Source organism: Panthera pardus, unplaced genomic scaffold (assembly GCF_024362965.1).
Source record: "Panthera pardus isolate Hobbes unplaced genomic scaffold, ASM2436296v1 HiC_scaffold_20, whole genome shotgun sequence".
NCBI classification, from domain to species: domain Eukaryota; kingdom Metazoa; phylum Chordata; class Mammalia; order Carnivora; family Felidae; genus Panthera; species Panthera pardus.
The window spans coordinates 93,306,942-93,326,914 of NW_026526766.1; the positions used below are offsets into that span (position 1 = coordinate 93,306,942).

Consider the following 19,973-nt stretch of genomic DNA (forward strand, 5'->3'; position numbering starts at 1 on the left):
TCCCACAGGACCCAGCCAGGAGCCCAAATCCAGAAAAGGGAGCAGGGACACAGCACACGTCTGTGCTTCCTGCAAACAGAACAAGGGTGTCTGGGAAGGGTCCTGAGGAGTCCCCCAGGAGGAGAGAATTCCAGGGCCTGAGCAGCAGGGCCTTGAGGTCCTGTGAGGGTGCCTGCTGACGCCTGCTCAGGAGGCCGAGCTGAGGACGGAGCTCCATCCGGGACCCACACTGGCAGGTGAGTGGCAGGGACCACTACCCCCTGAGGTCCCCAAAGGCAATAACACCTGACCCGTCAAGATTTCTCCAGGAGGGGGAGCCGCCCTGCCCCAGAATGCTCAGGGTTGACCCTCACATTCCAGCATGGCAGGCCCTACAACAGGGTCCCGGAAACAGGGCCCTGTTGAGGGTCCTCTCTCTTATGAAGGCCCCCCACCCTCCCTCTCTTGTGGGACTGAAGCTCATCCTTCCTCAGTGAGGACGTGGGCCTCTTAGACCTGCGAGGAGGACACGTGACTGACCAGGCAGCACTGGCCTTGCCCCAAGAATGCCTGGGTTCAAGGTTATCTACCTTCTTAAGAGTCAGGGATAGAGAGGAAAGGTCCTCCCTGCCTCTGTGTGGACAGAAACAGATGGAAAAGCCTAAAACAGAGGCCACACAAGGGGTGGGCCCCCAGCTGAGGGGGAGCTGCCCCCCAGTGTGTTCACACTGAGATGAACAGAGTGGAGACTCTGTTCAAACAGAGGGAACACGTGTGCTCCTAGGGGAAAGGGACCCAGAAGCACAGGACACCCCAGGGTCCTCCCTGGTTAGCAAGGCCTCACTCCTGAAGAAGCCCCTGCCTAGCACCAGAGAGCCTGCAGAGTCAAGCCTGGCGGCCCCCACAATCACATCCCCTCGGCACGGCAGGAGGCCAAGGGCCCACGCAGACAGGGAGGACAGAGGCCGTCCTGGATGGGATCCATTCTGCCCTGCCGTGCAGAGTCCCACAGCCCATTGCTCACTGAGGACAACGGGGGCATCAAGTCCAAAGCTCCCTGGCCAGTCCCACACCTGCACTGGGCCAGCAGAGGTGGGGAAGGGAGGTGTCCTCCTGGCCTGTGAGCAGACCCTCAGCTGAGGCTGAAGCACACTGTGCCTACACCCACTGTTCTCAGAGGCCATCCTTAGTGACGAGCTGTGTTTGCTCTTGGACCTCTCCTTGGAGTGGCCCACTGAGGGGCATCTGGGGTGGCTCATTTCAGGGAAAGAGGGGTCTCTGGAACAGAGTTGGGCCCACATGGATGGGGCAGATAGCCTTCTCTGACACCTTCTGCCATAGAAGGTGAACAATTTTCTTTTCTTTTTTAAAAGGAGAACTTAACACTTTTGACCCCACTCATGGTTTCAGCCAGGGCTCCGTCCCGCCCCAAGGAAAGCAAGCGGAACTGTGACAAGGGCAAACGGCATCTGTACCTTCAGGACAGGGGTGAGTTGGCCTCCCCACCAGGCTCCAGTCTGCCCACGGGAGCTGCTGCAGCGGGCTCACTTACAGTGCGGGCTTTTTGGCCTGCATTCATCACCCGGCCAGCTATTAGCACTTTTTTCTTATTTTCTATCTTCCTGATGCCCTGGCATGTGGGGTCTTACAGACCCGGGGAGAGGCTGTCCCCTCGCAGGGCTAGCCAATCCTCAGAGACAGCAGAAGCCTCGCCCGCTGGGAGCGTCTCTCCTGCAAACCGAGCGATCCAGAGCCCACACCCCCCGGCCCCCTTTCTATGTCACACTCTCACACCAGGTCAATAATCCTCCGCCTGAACCAACCCAGGCCCAGGCACCAGACAACTGGGGACGGCCCCTACACGGCAAGCCCACTGGAATTATTCCAAAAGCCCATCCGAAGCTGTTTACCCTGCCCTCCCCTGCCTTTCCCACAGAAACCCCATAAAGGCTCTGGCCTCAGCCTTCCCCTTGCTCCTCTCCGCTGCCTCGCAGGCATGGGTGCTCCCATGTGGTCCTGTAGGGTGGGCACTTTCCTTCCGGTGGTGCTGACCTCTCCATGTTGTCCTCAGTCACCTTTATAAATGAAGACCAGGCACCAACCAGAGCCAAACCTCCCAACACTGATGTCCTTATCTCTTTTGTGCTCCCCATTCCCTCACCACCCTGTAAACCCCAATCTGAGGCCAGAGCCTTGCAGAGCGTGATCAGGGGCCAAAGGTCCCAATGCCCTCCCGCCCCCCACAGCACCACAGGGACCTGGTGCTGAGCTCCAGGGAGGGCAGAGGCCCCTCACCTCAGCCCACTGCTTGGCCCGGATCCGTATCTGGCTGTAGTTCCGTTCCTCGGAGTATAGGGCGCCCATGAAGGCCCCGATGGACGTCCCTCCAACCATGTCCACAGGGATGCCACACTCCGTCAGGGCCCGGATGATGCCAACCTGGGCACAGCCTCTACGCCAAGCAGGAGCACAGAGCAGAAGTAAGCACTGTTGCCAGGAACAGCACCTGCCGTGTGCTGGCAAAAGGACCCAGAGACAGTCATCCCCATCTACCTCCTCCTCCTCAGTGCCTGCCTCAAAGACATGGCCCCAAAGAGGGGCTGCGGCCATTACCGGGATGTCTCTCAGAGCCTCAGCAGTTGTGAAGCAGACACAACGCAGGCTCTACAACCACCATGATTAGAGTCCCAGGGGCCAAAAGCGGCAAGCAGCCTACGTGTGTGATGGGTGAGGGAGTAAGCAAAGTGTGGCATGCACGTACAAGGGATGTTGCTTGGCCTTAAGGAAGAAAATTCTAACACATGGATGAACTTGAGGACCCTGCGCTAAGTGAATGAAGGCAGACACAGAAGGACAAGGTCTCTCCTCACATGAGGGACCTGGAGGGGTCAAGATCACAGATACAGAGAGCGGAGGCTGGGGACTGGGGTTGGGGGGTGTGGGGGCAGGCTACGGTGTAACAGGGACAGAGGTTCAGTTTGGGAAGATGGAAACGGTCCAGAGCTGAGTAGTGATGGTTGCACAATATCGTGAATGTACTTCATGCAGCTAAATTTCACATTCAAAAATATTTATAGTGGGAAATTTTATGGCATGCATATTTAATTTTTTTTAATGTGTATTCATTTTTGAGAAAGAGAGAGAGAGAACAAGCAGGGGAGGGTCAGAGAGGGAGACACAGACTCTGAAGCAGGCTCCAGGCTCTGAGCTGTCAGCACAGAGCCCGACGTGGGGCTTGAACCCACGGACCGCGAGATCGTGACCTGAGCTGAAGTCGGACGCTTAGCCGACTGAGCCATGCAGGCGCCCCGCATGCTTATTTTAACACAATTAAAACAAAATTTAATATCACCACAAAAAAATTAAATATTCAGGTATCAGGCTAAAAAATTTTCAAGAAATTGAAGACAAGATTGATAATTTGGCACAGAACTGGAAACTATAGGATAGAGCCAACCACCACCTTACAAGTGGAAAATACAGTGTCTGAGATAAAGACCTCACTCAGCAGGTTAAGCAGCAGACCAGGCTCACTGGAGACCCATGAAGCATGGAGATGGCACAAGAAAATCCTCACTGAGTCCCAGGACACCCCAGAACGGACATGGAGACCGCTCCTTAGAACAGACGTACGGGAGCCTAGAGCATGTGTGGGATCCGGCAGGAGTCCAGAAAGAGAAGGGGATGGGCGGAAACGTCTGGACAGAGGGTGCTCTGGTGCAGCCCAGGAGGGCTGGCCTCTCCGTCCTGAGGTCACAACACAACATCTACAACCCCTAACTTAGGAAAAAAAGAACAGTTTAAATCAAACAAGTCAAATTACGGAAATAATAAAGGTAAGAGCAGAAATTGATGAGGCAGAAAAACAAAAGACTCAGTAGAGCGGACCAACAAAGCTAACAAATGGTGCTCGGAAAGGACCAACTCCCGGCCCCTCCTGCGAGAAAAGGAAAGGCAGGGAGGGGGTGTCAGGAGTGAGAAAGGGCGCATCTGCAGAGATGCTTCAGTTACAAAAGTGAGAAGTAGGTGTGAACCTCGTGCCTAAGTAGGAAAATTCAGATAAAATGGACATATTCCTAGAACGACATAGTGTGCCAAACTGACAAGAGAATCTGAATTGTACTACACCCATCAATATGACCGAACCTTTCCTTTTTAAATCTTCACAAAGAAGACTGTATGTCCAGATGGTTTTACTAGTGAGTGCTACTGAACGTATAAGGAAGAGTAACACAAATTTCACATAAAACTTCCCAGAGAATAGGAGAGGAAGAGGCACTTCCCAACTCCACTCTGAAGCCAGCAAGCACACCCACGTGCAGCCCAACCTCACACAGATTCAAAGGGAGTCCAGCAGTGGGCAACACGTCATGGGCCAAGAGGTCTACCCTCAGAAGACATCAGTCTTTATTTAAGGATCAATGCAATTCACCACATTAACAGAATAAAGGAGAAAAATTACACGATCGTCTCGACAGAAACACAATAACAACCATCCACGATACGCACTCAGCAAACTAAGAAAAGAAGGGCGCTTCCTCCATCTGACACAGGGCACCATAGACACCACGGCCGAGGTGACACTCGATGACGGCAGTGAATGCTCCCCCTCCCACGGGCGACAGGACAAGACGTGTGCCCCACTTCCACTCGGCACTGTACTGGAAAGTCTAACCGGTGCAACAAGGCAAGAAGAAGAAACAAAAGACATATACGTATTTTGGAAAGAAAGACAAAAACTGGCTCTATTCTCAGAAGATATAACTGTGTATATAGGAAATGCAAAAATAAAAATAAAAAAGTCATTAGAACAAGTGAATTTAGCACGGCTATAAGATACAGAGCATCAATTTACAAATATCAGTTGTATTTCTATATACTGGCAACAAACACCTTGAAAGTGAAATTTAAAAGAAAACATTTACAACAGGAAAAAAATCCCATAAAATACTTAGCTGATTCTAAAAATTTATATGGAAAAGCAAAGGACCTAGAAGGGCCAAAAACAATTTTGAAAAAAACAGAACTCAGGAATTTGCAGCGTCTGATGTCAAGATTTACCATAAAGCTGTGGCAGTGGTGTCGTGAAGGACAGACACGACAGAGCCCACGGGCTCTGGTGGGGGACACAGCAGCCACGGGGGAGGGACAGTCTACAACCAAAGGTGCTGGCTCAGCTGGATGACCACATGAGGAGAACAGAGCCTTGACCGGCACAAGACGTGTCAGGTGGTTCACAGACCTGAATGCACAAGCTGGAGTCACAGAGCTTCTAGAAGAAGGCAAAATGCCTTTGTGACCTTAGGATAGACAAGAACTCTCAGAAGCCCAGCAGACCGGAAGCAGTAACCATAAAAAATGGAAAATCACGCCTCATAAAAATTAAAAACTATTCATAAAAAATACCATTGAGAAAACAAAAAGTCAAAGATTGAGAGACAGAATTACTACTAAATATTATCTGACAAAAGACTTGTATTCAGATTATATAAATAATTCCCCTGAATCAATAACAAAAGACAAACCACCAGTTAAACATGGATAAGAATGTAAACACTACTTTATAAAATGAGATACACAAAGGGCCAGCGAGCACGTGACCTCATTAGGCCCCAGGGAGATCACCAGATGCCCCCACATGCCCTTTAGAACAATTCAAAATGAGGTTAATACCAAGGGTTGGCAAAAATGTGGGAACCTGAACTTCAAACAGTGTTGGTGGGGGGTGTAAAACGGCACAACGTCCCCCATGACCAGGTAGCTCCACTCCTAGGTATTTGCCCGAGAGAAAAGAACATACATGCACAAAAAGATTTGTACAAGAACAGTTATAGCTGTTTCCCAAGCCAAAAATTAACCCGAGTGCCCATCAACAGGAGGAGCGGGGTAAGCAAAGCGTGGCAGACAATGGAATACACTTAGCAGTGCTGCCGATGTGGCCTGGAGCACACAGACAACCTCACACACTGGGCCCAGTGTGCGACACAAGCCAGTACAAACAGAAAAGCTAAGGAAGCCAGGAAACACCTGCATGAATATTCTCAGAGAAATTCAGTATTCCACTAGCGGAAGAAGGAGAGAAAACTATGAAGAAAGCACTCAGACATTAGAAATACTTTAGCAGAATAGAGCAATTAGAAGATCCATCTGAGAAAAACCATCTAGAAAGTAGAACAAAAAGGCAGGGATGGAAAATGAGGGAGAGGGAAGACCTGGCTTCTGATCATCAGGAGCTCCTGGAAGAGAGGACAGAGTGGGAGAACATAAAACACGCCCCAGAGCTGAAGTTCACGATTTCCAAATTCGGAAGGGCCTGCTGGGGCCCACCCAGCCCAGTGGATGAACACACTGCCACCAAGGCACACCAAGTCCCTTCGAGGACCAAAATGAAAAGACTCCCCCCACGGCTTCCAGAGGGGAAACAGACCTCACAAATAAAGTGGGATTGGGCATCTCAACAGCGACACTGGAAGCTAGAAAGACAATGGCAGCACCCCCTTAGAAATTCTCAGGGAAAATTACTTCCATGTTGGATTCCACACCCAGACTGTCATCAAGGACATTTTCTGCTACACAGAATCTTAAAACTTTTACTTCCCAGATGTCTTCTCTTAAGGAAGTGTCTAGAGTATGAACGCTACCCAAATCAGGAGTATGTCAAGAAAGAGGAAGGAATGGAATCCAGGAAATGGAGTTGAATGCAGAAGAGAGACCAAGAAGTTCCCAGGATAACAGTTAAGGGAAACTCCAAGACAACATCACGGGCAGAGCCCAGAGGCGCCGGGAGACCTGGAGGGGGTGGCTCCCACACACGGTGAAGCAGAGGCCACCAGAGATGGCGAGCAAGCTGACAGGAGGCTGATGCTCCAGAGCAGTGTCTGGGCACCAATTAATGACCCCCAGGAAACAGAAAATGGCAATTGCAACAATTATTAACTCCAAGGAAGGAAATACAGCCGTACTATGCAATGTGGTGTGACTGAGCCCTGAATAAGCACCACGTCATAGTAATAGAAATGGTGACAACTAGCTTGACCGGCATGGGAACCACACTGGGAACTGAGTGGTGAGGAGGGAGACAGACAGAAGACGGGTGATGGATAGATGTACAGGTGGACAGATGGATGGCCGACGACAGACAGATGAATGAAGGACAGATAAACTGGGGATGGGTTAGGAACTCAATAATCTAAAACTGAAAGAACAGAATGGCTATGCTGTTGAGAAATGCAGATGAGCAGAGAGATGACTATGCTCCCAGTGATCTTCTCTGGGATGTCTCTGGGTTTGGTGCCGGGCGAGACAGCAGACGACGGCCTCAAGGCAATGGCCACGTGGCTATAAACTAAGTATTATTTTTATGCTCCCAGTGATCTTCTCTGGGATGTCTCTGGGTTTGGTGCCGGGCGAGACAGCAGACGATGGCCTCAAGGCAATGGCCACGTGGCTATAAACTAAGTATTATTTTGACTAAAACTAAATTTTCATTGAAAATGCTGTTGATCGTGGCGCCTGGGTGGCTCAGTCGGTCAAGCTTCTGGCTCTTGGTTTTTCAGCTCAGGTCATGATCTGGCAGTTCACGGGACTGAGCCCCATGTCAGGCTCTGCAACGATGGTGCAGAGCCTGCTTGGGATTCTCTCTCTGACCCTTCCCTGCTCCCATGCACAGACGTGCGCTCGCTCTCTCTCAAACTAAATAAACTTATGAGAAAAAAAATTTTTTAAATGCCATTGATCACATCATCCTGGCCTACAAACCAGGTCCAAGTCTGGGTCAGCTCTGGGCCACCTCACTGTCCTAGTCCCACAGGAAGTAGCCTGGGTCTTGCCCTCCATCAGGCAATGTTAGGTAAATCACCTCGTTCTCCAGGCTGACTGGCTCAGCTTTCAAGCAAAAGCATGGCACCAGAGGGTGCTCGGATTGTGCCGCGTCACTCGGGGCAGGCCAAGTCTGGGGGTGAGCAGGACACCCTGGAGCGAGGCGGCGACTCCCCATGCTGGGGTGAGCAGGGGTGGGGTCTGTGTGTCTACACACCCTCCTGTCAGGAAGGGCCTCAGGCCAGACGCCAGGCCTCAGAGGTTTCCAGGTGGAAAGTGCACACAGTGGGGTTGGACTGCTCCTCTGCATTATCCCGATCTTTTCTAGAGAAGAGAGTCTGGGTCTCCCTTGACCTTGAGGCTGGACGGCATCTCTGACTTTAATTCGCCAGGTGTGAGCACAGGTCTGGCTCCACAGGCAGGAGACAAAACCTTGGAGAGTCCCCCCTAAGGGGGGATACTCCTAAGAGGTTTTAATGTTTCCGAGCCCCCCCCCCCCCGCCCCTCCTCCAGCTCACTCTGAAAGGGATGTCCTTGGAACCAGGAGATGCTGAGCCAGGCACCTTCTGCAGGGCCCACGGGAGAGAGGCCAGCAGCACCAGCAGGGCTGGGGGGTGGGGTGTATGTATAGTGCTCAGGAGGCCCTGCGCACCTCATTCGGCCAGAGCAGGGGGGGAAGCGTGAGGGACTCCACCCCACAGGGCACCCCCAGCACAGGTGTTGTGGGAGGCACTGCTCGCACCTCCTCACTGTGTTCCGGGGCTCCACGTCTGTTCCAGGTGTATATGCCTCTTTAAATTCAGGAGGAAGGAGGCGTGTGCCACAATGACAAACACAGGGTAGCAGTTATTTGGGTTAAAAGTCCTGTAAGGAACTGATCAGCCCGCAGAACTGAAGAACGCTGTGCTACATTTGCAAGCACACCAGGACATTGGTCTATAAAGTATGTATTAAAATGGAAAGAAACTCACCTGCAGCCCAATGGGAAGACTGGCAAAGGACAAGAACAGAGTTCTCAGAGGAAGTGTGAATGGCTAACAGACAAGCAGACACTTCTAGCAAAGACAATCAGAACAAATCTACTGCACTGGCAAACGTTAAAACCTGGGGGTGCCTATGGGAAGCACTGCTTGGCAATGTGCACCCAGGGGCGGAAACATGCTTGGTCATGCACTGGGCCTATCTATGGGGACTGCTCCTGGGACCAGCTCAGAGGCCTCTTGGTCAGCATTAGAGTGCGCGTGCGCACGTGCACACACACACACACACACACACACACACACACACACACGCAGCTGTGGGTGGGATGGGGTGGGGACTCACCTTGCTCCTCCACCCCCAAGCACCAGGGCGATGGCGTTGCCAGTCAGCACCCGAGCCAGGCGGGAGAAGTCCGAGTGCCGATCTGGGGGCCTCTGGAAGACTCGCTCGTACATCTCCACCTGGGAGAGGGGTCGGCAGACAGGGAGGGCTAGGCCAAGTTGTACACACTGTGACCTGACCGGGGTGGCCTCCTCGACTCCTGACCCAAAGCCCTCTCCAGGACACAGCAGGGTCTGTCTGATACTGATGCTGGCAGCACCTTGGTGCCTAGGCATGCCTGGGAAGAGGACCTCACAGGGCACATGGGTGAGGGGACAGGGTGGGCAGATGGACTACATACCCACACGTCCAGCAGGAGACCACAGAGCCCCAGGAGAGCTGTACCAAGAGGGATACCAAGCCCAAACCCCAGCTAAGACCCTGCCAGCCACCAGGGTGGAGGGTGCTCCAGGGCACAGGCTCCCAGGCACAGCCGCCACTGTCAGGACACTGTTCACTGAGTCGCGGGGCCAGATAGGCTGTGGAGTGTGGGCAGCCTGTGGGGCCCCAGCCCCGCAAAGCCCCCAGGGCTGAGGAGGCTCCCTCCTCCCCCTTGGCAGGCTCTGGTGACCTCTCCCCCAGGCTCCCCGTGGAGGTACGTGCGTGCCAGCATGTCTCTGTCAGGCTACGTGCCTCCCCTCTGCGACCCGAAAGACGGACACCTGCTCATGGACGGGGGCTGCATCAACAACCTCCCAGGTGCTGCTCCCAAAGATCAACTCAAGCAAACGTAAGCTTACAGAGAAGCAAGCTCCCCTTATCAGCACCCCGGCGACCTCAGACTACAGAGACCCAGAGAGGGAGCGAGAAGGAAATGAGCTTGGCAATCACAAGTCAGGAAGGCTGTGTTCTGTAGGCCAGGAGTTCCCGTCAGTCCAGCCCAGCGCCCGGGCCTCACCAGCTTGGGCAGGCTTCTCCGGGAGAAGACGCGGCGCGGGCAGCACAGGTGCAGGTGGCCGGAGCACCAGCTGCGCATGTTCAGCCACTCCACGGTGCGGGAGGGTGCGGGCCCTTCCTCCCGGTGCAGCAGGACCAGCTGCTTCTGGGCTCGCACGGCCGTGCTCTCCAGCATCCGCTCCAGCTGCAGGAGGGCAGAGCCTGAGGCCTCGGCAGGACAGAGGCCCCGCTCCGGACGCTGCCGCACACGGGCAGGAGGGCTGAGGGCAGGGCCTTGGCAGGTGGCACCCTGGTTCTGTGAGCCGGCTCAGCCGTGGTGTGAGCTGCCCTTCGGCTCTCGAAGCTGTGACCCAGGGGTCTGCCCGGCCATATGCCTGATGCACGCTGAGCTAGGTAAGGGTGGCCACAGGGAGCTCTGGGGTGTACAGGAAGGGAGAGGCCTCCCCCCGTCCGTTTTCCTAACACCTCCTCCGCATATGCACACACTGTGACCTTCTCAAATGATGTGTCCGCAAACACTCCCTGCATCTCTCCCTGCAGAAGAGGAGCCCGCTTCAGAGATGGGTAATTTTTAGCTGCCCTGGGATCAGAGAGGAAGGAGATGGGGAATGTGTGCTAAGGGAAGGCAAGCCTACACTTCATACCCTTGAAGCTGGAAACAAAGTGGGCTGACGACGTAACTTCACAGCTGAGAACAGACAGATGGTGGGGTACTCACAAATAGGAAACTAAACAGCCACAGAACCCAGTGAAACAATATGGATAAATCTTAAACACCTAAGTGTTGAGGGAAAAGGGACATTTCACAGTGATATAAAATAGGGCACTATTTATATCAGATGTAGATCTGTGAAGCTGTGCTGTACACCTCATAGTAAAACTCAGGACACTCAACTTCACAAGAGGCCACCTGCGGGCCACTTCAGGGCGCCTGCCCTGCTTTGTGCTAAAACCACCACCACAGGTGAATACAGCAAAACGTTTCAAACCATGAAGAGGAGCTATATGGGTGTCGGCTTTTATTATGTCTTTTCCTGGGTTCTTGAAATATTTCATTCAAAGGAAAAGACAGAGAAACAGGGCTGTGAGGAGAGTGGCCCCTGACCAGAACCTGGCCCGCCTGCAGCCCTGCCTCCACCACCCCTGTCCTTGCCACCCTGCCCTCCGACAGCCCCGCCCACAGAGGCCCCGCCCCCTGGCAGCTCCAACCGGTTACCTCGCCCACAGTGGGCTCCTGCTCTCCCAGGCCCACGATGAGGATGCAGTCGGCTTGCCGGATGCAGCGCTGGGTCCACGGTGTGAGCGTGCTGTCCGCCTGGTAGAGCACGATGCGGTGGATGTCCTCCTGCTGCCCCAGCCAGCTGGACAGCCGGTACTCGTGGATACTGGAAGGCACGGTCATGGTGCGGTGCAGAGGCCAGGGCACGTGTGGACATGGGGGTGTACAGTTGCAGGGGTTGCAGACGCGAGGGACACAAACACCAGGGGACGTGGGGGATGCAGATGCCAGGCTGTGTTTGGACCTGCTGCGAGCAAGAAGCTAGGGTCGGCCAGACTGTTTTCCACACGGAGGCTGGTATACCTGTCCAGAGCAGCAGAGCCAAGGCGCTGTTTGATGTTGTCACTGGTCAGCAGTAGGACAGGGCCTGAAAACACACACATAAATTACAGAAAGCTGTCCTGGCAGCCCACCTCCCCACAGATGAGAGCGCCCACTCCCTCCCTAGAGGTCTGGTCTTCTTGAGAACAATGAGAAGCCTTTCTTGTTTCAAAGAGGGAGTGCCTGTATCTGGGCGACACTTCCCTCTGTGCACAGAGGAGACCCTCTGGACAGCTGAGATCACCTGGTGTAGGAGTAGGTGCTGAGCAGAGGAGCTCGGAGGGCTGTGCCAGCTCAAGAGCTCAGCGGGTGGCAGCAGGGGGCTCTCTGAACCTCACTCTGCAACACTGACATATCTCTGCAACACTGATACTGTGTGTGTGTGTGTGTGTATGTGTGTTGGGGGCAGGGGAAGCACAGTTTGTAAAATGCAAGATAATATAATTCCCCAAATCCACACGAGTGAGGTTGGCTGGGTTCCAATATGGTGTGGTGGTGTAGTCACGCATGTGGAGATGCTTCTTTTCACATTTTGTTGTCTCTGAAATCAGCATGCATCTTTCATCTACGATGTCTACATGGACACAGGTGTCAGGGCCCGCCCAACCAGGAGGCCCAGCATCAGGGTCCGCAGAAAGGTCACCAGGGGCTCACATGCACTGGGGGCCGCAGATGAGCACCCACAACCCAGGGATGGAGAAGACCCAGGAGTCCTGAGGGCTTTCTTCTCATTCCTGTGCTTGTACAGAGCTCTCCAAGAGCAGACAGTTAAAAGGTGAGAGCTAAGAAATCACCGCATCGTATTTTAACTGGCAGCATCTGCTCTTTTAGAGGCACCCAAAATAGGGGGTGTGTCCTACGATGATGGTGTCCCTACTGAGATATGGCTATCTGGTATGAGCCATGGGCACGCATGGACAGCTCGGACTTAAGTGACAGAAACTTGCTGGTGTAGGGAAGCTCCTCCTCTCAGGGGCTTGGGGTGAGGGAGCGGGTCAGGTTGGGGGCCTGCACTCCTGCTACCAGCTCTAGTTGGTCACCGGCACGGGCCCGATGGAGGAGGGGAGACCTCTTGGGGCTGGGCTGCATCATGCGCCTGCAAGGGTGGGCCCTGCTGTGCGCACTGCAGCGACACGTCTCGACCGCCTCCTGGACAGGCAGGACGTGATGTGACGCGCAGGCTGTGTCTGGCTGCAGGAACACCGAAGAGCCCAGCCCTGAGGCCCTCCGGGGACCCACTAGTGCATGCCCACTAGTGCATGTCTCCTTGTAGACACCCCTGCCTGGACTCAGGGGGCTCTGAGGAGACCCTGGTCTCCCACAGCACAGGCTACGGCTACGGCCAGTTGGGAGTGTGGTGACCGACCCTGTCCCTGGGAGGGGTCTGCTTATGGCCAGGCAGTGGGCAGGTCCAGGAAGGGAGGGGAAACAGGGTGGTTCATCTGCACTTGGGTCTGTGGCTCTGTGGGGCACAGCTGAAGTGGGTATCCAGCCAGACTGCTGCTCCCCCTCTGGCCTGGACAGTCACCGCTGGCCTGGCTGCTGGACAGCCTTCTTCCCAAACACTGGAAGCTGAGGAGATGAAAACCTCCAAGTGCTAGAAGAAAATGGCCATCAGCCTAGAATCTTCCTCCAGAAGAGAAGGCAGCCTACACAAGCCTGGGCACCTGACTTTTGGCAAAGGTGTCAGCACAGCAGCGGGCCAAGTTCAAGTCTCTCTAAAGGAGGGTTCTGGGTCGCTGAAGACAAAGTGAATCTTGACTTCTATCTTGTATTATAACCCAAAGCAACCCTAAATGGATTGTGAACTGAAAAGGAAAGGTAAAAGCATGAAGTGTTTAGAAGAACATCTTCATGATTTGGGGGCAGGATGAAATTCCTTTGGTAAAACACAAAAAAACAGTAACAATATAAGAAAAAAATTTGGGCGAAGGAAACAATCAGCAAAACTAAAAGGCAACTGACGGAATGCGAGAAGATATTTGTAAATGACATATCAGATAAAGGGTTAGTATCCAAAATCTGTAAAGAACTTATCAAACTCAACACCCAAAAAACAAATAATCCAGTGAAGAAATGGGCAAAAGACATGAATAGTTACTTCTCCAAAGAAGACATCCAGATGGTCAACCGACACATGAAAAAATGCTCGACATCACTCATCATCAGGGAAATACACATCAAAACCACAAGGAGATACCACCTCACACCTGTCAGAATGGCTCACATTAACAACTCAGGCAACAACAGATGTTGGCGAGGATGCGGAGAAAGAGGATCTCTTTCGCACTGTTGGTGGCAACGCAAGCTGGTGCAGCCACTCTGGAAAACAGTCTGGAGGTTCCTCAAAAAACTAAAAATAGAACTACCCTATGACCCAGCAATTGCCCTACTAGGTATTTATCCAAGGGATACAGGTGTGCTGTTTCGAAGGGGCACGTGCACCCCCATGTTTATAGCAACGCTATCGACAATAGCCAAAGTATGGAAAGAGCCCAAATGTCCACTGACAGATGAATGGATAAAGATGTGGTATATATACATGATGGAGTATTACTCAGCAATCAAAAAGAACGAAAGCTTGCCATTTGCAGCTACGTGGATGGAACTAGAAAGTATTATGCTAAGCAAAATTAGTCAGTTAGAGAAAGACAAATATCATATGACTTCACTCGTATGAGGACATTAAGATACAAAACAGATGAACATAAGGGAAGGGAAGCAAAAATAATAAACAGGGAGGGGGACAAAACATAAGAGACTCTTAAATAGAGAGAACAAACAGAGGGTTACTAGAGGGGTTGTGGGAGGGGGGGATGGGCTCAATGGGTAAGGGGCATTAAGGAATCTACTCCTGAAATCACTGTTGCACTATTTAACTAACTTGGATGTAAATTACAAAAATAAATTAAATAAAATTTTTTTTTAAAAAAAGAAAATTTGGGGGCGCCTGGGTGGCTCAGTCGGTTAAATGTCCAACTTTGGCTCAGGTCATGATCTCACGGCTCATGGGTTCAAACCTGCTTAGGGCTCTGGGCTGACAGCTGGGAGCCTGGAGCCTGCTTCGGATTCTCTGTCTCCCTCTCTCTCTGCCCCTCCCCTGCTCACACTCTGTCTCTGTCTCTCTCTCTCACAAATAAATAAACATTGAAAAAAAATTTTTTTAAGAAAAAATGTGGTAAATTGGTCTGCATTAGAATTAAGAACTTCTGTTTGTCAAAAGACATCATTAAACGAATAAAAAAGCAGGCCACAGACGGGAAAAGATACCTGCAATATTAGCATCCAAAAAAGGAACTGTACTGAGATTACACAAAAAAATACCCATCAACAAGGAAAAGATGGCAACCCAATAAAGATACTGGGTGACTTGACAGGCACTTACAGAAGAGGGTGTCTCCACGGCCAATAAACAAACTTCTCAGTCAGTGGGAAATACAAATTAAAGCCATAACGAGACACCACTGCACACTCACCAAAGGGCACAGAGGCAAGACTAACCACCCAGAAGAACAGGCCACACACCTTCTCAGAACATTCTCCAGGACTTTATCCACGGGCGCCTGGCTGGCTCAGTCGGTGGAGTGTGCGACTCTTGACCTCAAGGTTGTGAGTTCGATCCCCACGACGAGCATGGAGCTTACTTAAACAACAATAACAACAAAAAACTTCACAACATTCTCTAGGACACACTGTATGTGAGGCCACAAAACAAGTCTTAATAAACTTTAAGACTGAATCCTACAAGTATCTTTTCTAGTCACAATGGCATGAAACTAGAAATTAGTAACAGGAGAACCAGAAGATTCACAAATATGTGGAGATTAGAAAACAGCCCTGAACTACCCACAGGTCTAAGAAGAAACTGCAGAAGAGATTAAAAAAATACCCTGGGACCAGTGAAAACATAAACACAACATTCCAAACTCCAGGGGCAGCTCACCAGGAAAGAAGAGGGGACCCAAAACTATAAATGTGCAAATGCACAGATCAAGGACCTAACATTATACCTTGGGAGAGTACCAACTAAACCCAGAGCAGACAGAGGAATGAAATAAGAGATTAGAACAGAGATAAATGAAAAGAATAGAAACACAATAGAGAAAATCAATGAAACCAGAAGTCTTTTTTTGAGAGAATCAACAAAACTGACAAACCTTTAGCTAGATAAATAAAGGAAAAAAAAGAGAAGACTCAAATCACTAAAATCAGAAATTACAGCAGGGGGACATTACTTATTTTACAGAAATAAAAAGAAGCAGGGGCTCCCAGCTGGCTTGGTTGGTGGAACGTGCGACTCTTGATCTCCAGGTTGTGCGTTCAAGCCCCACGTTGGGTGTAGAGATGACTCAAAAGTAAAATCTTAAAAAAATAAAAAAACAACTATGAATGGAAAGAAACTTCCTCAGTATATTAAAGGCCATACATATAAACCTGAGCTGACATCACACCAGTGGCATGAGAAAGCTTTCCCCTAAGACCAGGAACAAGAAAGGGCGACCGCTCTCACCACTTCTATTCAACATTGTGCTGGAAGTCCCAGCCAGAGCAGTTAGGTGAGAAAAAAATATATAAGACATTAAAATTGGAAAAGAACAGGTAACATTATCTTAGCTCAGAAACAACATGATCTTATATGTAGAACATCCTAAAAAGTCCACCCAAAACCGTTACAACTAATAAGAGAAGCAGCAGGACACAAAAACAACACACAAAAGTCAGTTCTCTTCCTATACAGTGACAGAGGTTAAGGAAGAGGTTAAGAAAACAATTCCATTTACAACAGGATCAAAAAGAGTAAAACACTGGGCACCTGGGTGGCTCAGTTGGTTAAGCGTCCAACTTCGGCTCAGGTCATGATCTCACAGTTCATGAGTTCGAGCCTCACGTTGGGCTCTATGCTGACAGCTCAGAGCCTGGAGCCTGCCTTGGATTCTGTGTGTCCCTCTCTCTCTGCCCTGTCCCCCATTTGTATTCTGTCTCTCAAAATTAAATAAATGTTAAAAAAAAATTTGTTAAGTAAAATATTAGGAATAAACTTAAACTTGTACACTGAAAACCACAAAACATTGCTGAAAGAGATTAAAGAATTGACTTAAGAACATGGGAACATGTCCTGCGTTCATGGGTTGGACGAGTGAATATTGTCACAACGCCAGTACCGCCCAGAGTGAAACACAGATCCAGCGCAATCCCTGTCAGAATCCCAACGAGTTTCTCACAGAAATAGAAAAGCACGTCCTGAAACTCCTGCGGATCTCAAGGGACCCTGAACAGCGAAAACAACCCTGCAAAAGAACACAGCTGGAGGCCACCTGCGTGGCTCAGGTGTGTTAAGCATCTGACTTCCGCTCAGATCATGATTTCACGGTTCCTGAGTTTGAGCCCCACATCGAGTGAGTTCAAGCCCCACTTCTCTCTTTCTCTCTCTCTGCCCCTCACTCACTTGCACTCTCTCTCTCTCTCTCTCTCTCTGCCCCTCACTCACTTACGCCCTCTCTTTCTGTCAAAGGAAAAATAAAAAAGGAACAAAGCACACTTCCTGACTTCAAAACCTACTACAGAGCTACCGTAATCAACACAGCGCGGTGCTGGCATGAAGACAGAATGGCCCAGAAACGAACCCTCACATGGATAAAATGATTTTCAGGAGGGTGCCAAGACCACTCAATGGAAGAATGGAGTTTTTCAACAAATGATGGTGGGGCAACTGGATATCCATAAGCAAAAAATTAAACCTCTACCTAAACTTCACACCTTTTACAAAAATTAGCTCCAAAACAGATCATAAATTTAAACGTAAAACTTTTGTAAGCCTTTTGGTTTTTTTTAAGTTTATTTATTTATTTTTGAGAGAGAGAGAGACAGAGAGCACGAGGGGGATAGAAGCAGAGAGACAGAATCCCAAGCAGGCTCCATGCTGTCAGCACAGAGCCAGACGCGGGGCTCGAACCCACAGACCATGATATCATGAGATCGTGACCCGAGCTGAGATCAAGTCGATGCTTAACTGACTGAGCCACCTAGGTGCCCCAACTTCAAGTCTTTTGAAAAGACACAGGAGAAAATCTAGGCCCTAGGGCTAGGTGCAGAATTTTTAGAAATGATACTGAAAACATAGTCCATAAGAGAAAAACACTGATAAACTGGACTTCATCAAAATTGACAGTTCTGCCTGTGAAAGCCGGGAAGCAGCAGAGGAGGGAGCAGCGCGTCTGCAAACCGCAGACCCGGCAAAGGACCCATATCTGGAGTACATAAAGAATTCTCAAAACTTAGGGCACCTGGGTGGCTCAGTTGGTTAAGCGTCCTGCTTAAGGCTCAGGTCATGATCTCACGGTGCCTCAAGCCCGTTCAAGGGCTTCTCACGGAGTTCAAGCCCCATGTTGGGCTCTGTGCTGACAGCTCAGAGCCTGGAGCCTGCTTCAGATTCTGTGTCTCCCTCTCTCTCTGCCCCTCCCCTGCTTGTGCTCTTTCTCTCTCTCAAAAATAAACAAACATTCAAAAGAATTCTCAAAACTCAACAGTAAGAAAATAAACAACTCACTCAAAAAGGAGCAAAAGATAAGAAGTTATGAACAGATACTTGAGCAGAGAGGACCCACACATGGTAAGGAAGCATAGGAAGAGACACTGAGGGTCGTGAACCACTAGAGAACCCAAATGGAAACCGTGATGTGCTCTCACTACCCACCCATCAGAGCAGCAGACATAAAAACCAACGGCAGCTCCCAGGGCTGGCAAGGACGAGGAAGAGCCGCCTTCTAGAAGGGTCAGCAGCTCTTCAGGACTGCACACACATCTATCACACTCACCACATGCCGAGACGTCTTTCCAGAGAAATGGACACTCACAAGTATACAAAAATCCTTGACACAAAAGGTCACAGAGCTTTATTCACAAAACCCCCAAACCAGAAGAAACCCAAATATCCTTCAACAGGTGAAGCAACCAAGTACATTCAGGCTATGTCTCCACAGTGAAAGGGAGCAAACTACGGACAGGTGGCACCATCTGAGCCTAGAGAGCCAGTATCCAGAGGTCATCTGCGTAGGACTCCATTTTTATGATACTCTCAGAATGATGAAACAGAAGCTGCCAGAGCAGAGCTGTGGAGGGGCAAGGGGCGGGGGTCTGTACCTGGAAGGGCAGGGGATGGTGTTGGTGAGAGTCTATCTGGAGGGGTGTGGGGGTGTCTGTACCTGGAGGGGCAGCAGGGGGCGGGAGGGGTCTGTACCTGGAGGTGGCAGCAGGAACACATGGGAGCCACAGTGGCACAGAGCACATGCACCCATGCATACACATGTCACAGCCAGTGACACCTGAAGGCCCACAGACCCCACAAATGTCTATCTCCTTATCCTGACTGGGTGCGACAGTTACATAACCTGGGGGAATGGTACACGGTCCTTTCTACTATCTGCAACTTCCTCGGAATCTGTAATTATTACAAAATAAAGTTTTTGTTTTTGTTTTTGTTTTTGTTTTTAAGAAAGGGAATAAGCTTTTAGGAAAGCAAGATATCCCTGCTATACAACTTGGAGATGCTCTGTGTGTGCAACGCCAACGGGAGATGAATGGGATTCCCCACATCTGGAGTATTTGTTACGAAACAAAGATCAAGACTGACAGGGCAATGAATGCCTTCTGTATTTTACAATTTTGTCTTCAGAATAAGTTTTAAGTACTTATAGTAGAACCTTCCAACTTTAGTAATCTTTTTTATTTGGTATTTATTTAATGCTTTCTATTGTCAAATGTCTACATCGAGTAGAGAACCTTTCCACGTGGTATTAAAACATACACCTTTCTCACGTTGTTTCGTGACAGTGATCTAATGCTCACTGCATTTATTCTCATGTCATTCTTTAAAAGACAACCCCGGGGCACCTGGGTGGCTCAGTGGGTTAAGCATCCGACTTTAGCTCAGGTCATGATCTCACAGTTCATGATTTCAAGCCTTGTGTCGGGCTCTGTGGTGACAGCTCAGAACCCACCTCAGATCCTCTGTCCCCCTCTCTCTCTGCGCCCCCGCCCATCCCCGCTTGTGTTCTTTCAAAAATAAAATTAAAATTAAAAAATAATTAAAAAAAATAAAGACAACCCCTGAAATTTTCAGCATTACCATATCACAGAAAATCGATTTACTATTACTATAGTTACTCACGATTACATGAAAACTTACAAATAAAGTGTTAAGAATACATAACACTTTATGATTTGGGGAGTTCCTAAGAGTTCTCAGGAATTTCAACTCCTTGTTTTTGAATTCTAAAGCTTAACAGCTGTCAGGAATCTGGAAACACTACCCAAGCTC

The 19,973-nt window shown here is 50.3% G+C and overlaps 1 protein-coding gene across 5 annotated transcripts in view; it reads right to left on the reverse strand.

Moving 5' to 3' along the window:
• PNPLA7 (patatin like phospholipase domain containing 7) overlaps nucleotides 1-19,973 on the reverse strand; it is a 63,740-nt gene that overhangs the window by 4,233 nt on the left and 39,534 nt on the right. For all 5 annotated transcript variants that reach the window (XM_019438347.2, XM_019438346.2, XM_019438350.2 and 2 more), the window contains 5 exons: nucleotides 11,639-11,702; nucleotides 11,273-11,441; nucleotides 10,058-10,240; nucleotides 9,121-9,239; nucleotides 2,275-2,431 (listed from right to left, as the gene is read on the reverse strand). In XM_019438347.2, coding sequence (XP_019293892.2) covers nucleotides 2,275-2,431; nucleotides 9,121-9,239; nucleotides 10,058-10,240; nucleotides 11,273-11,441; nucleotides 11,639-11,702 — 692 coding nt within the window. The remainder of the gene's footprint in view (nucleotides 1-2,274; nucleotides 2,432-9,120; nucleotides 9,240-10,057; nucleotides 10,241-11,272; nucleotides 11,442-11,638; nucleotides 11,703-19,973) is intronic.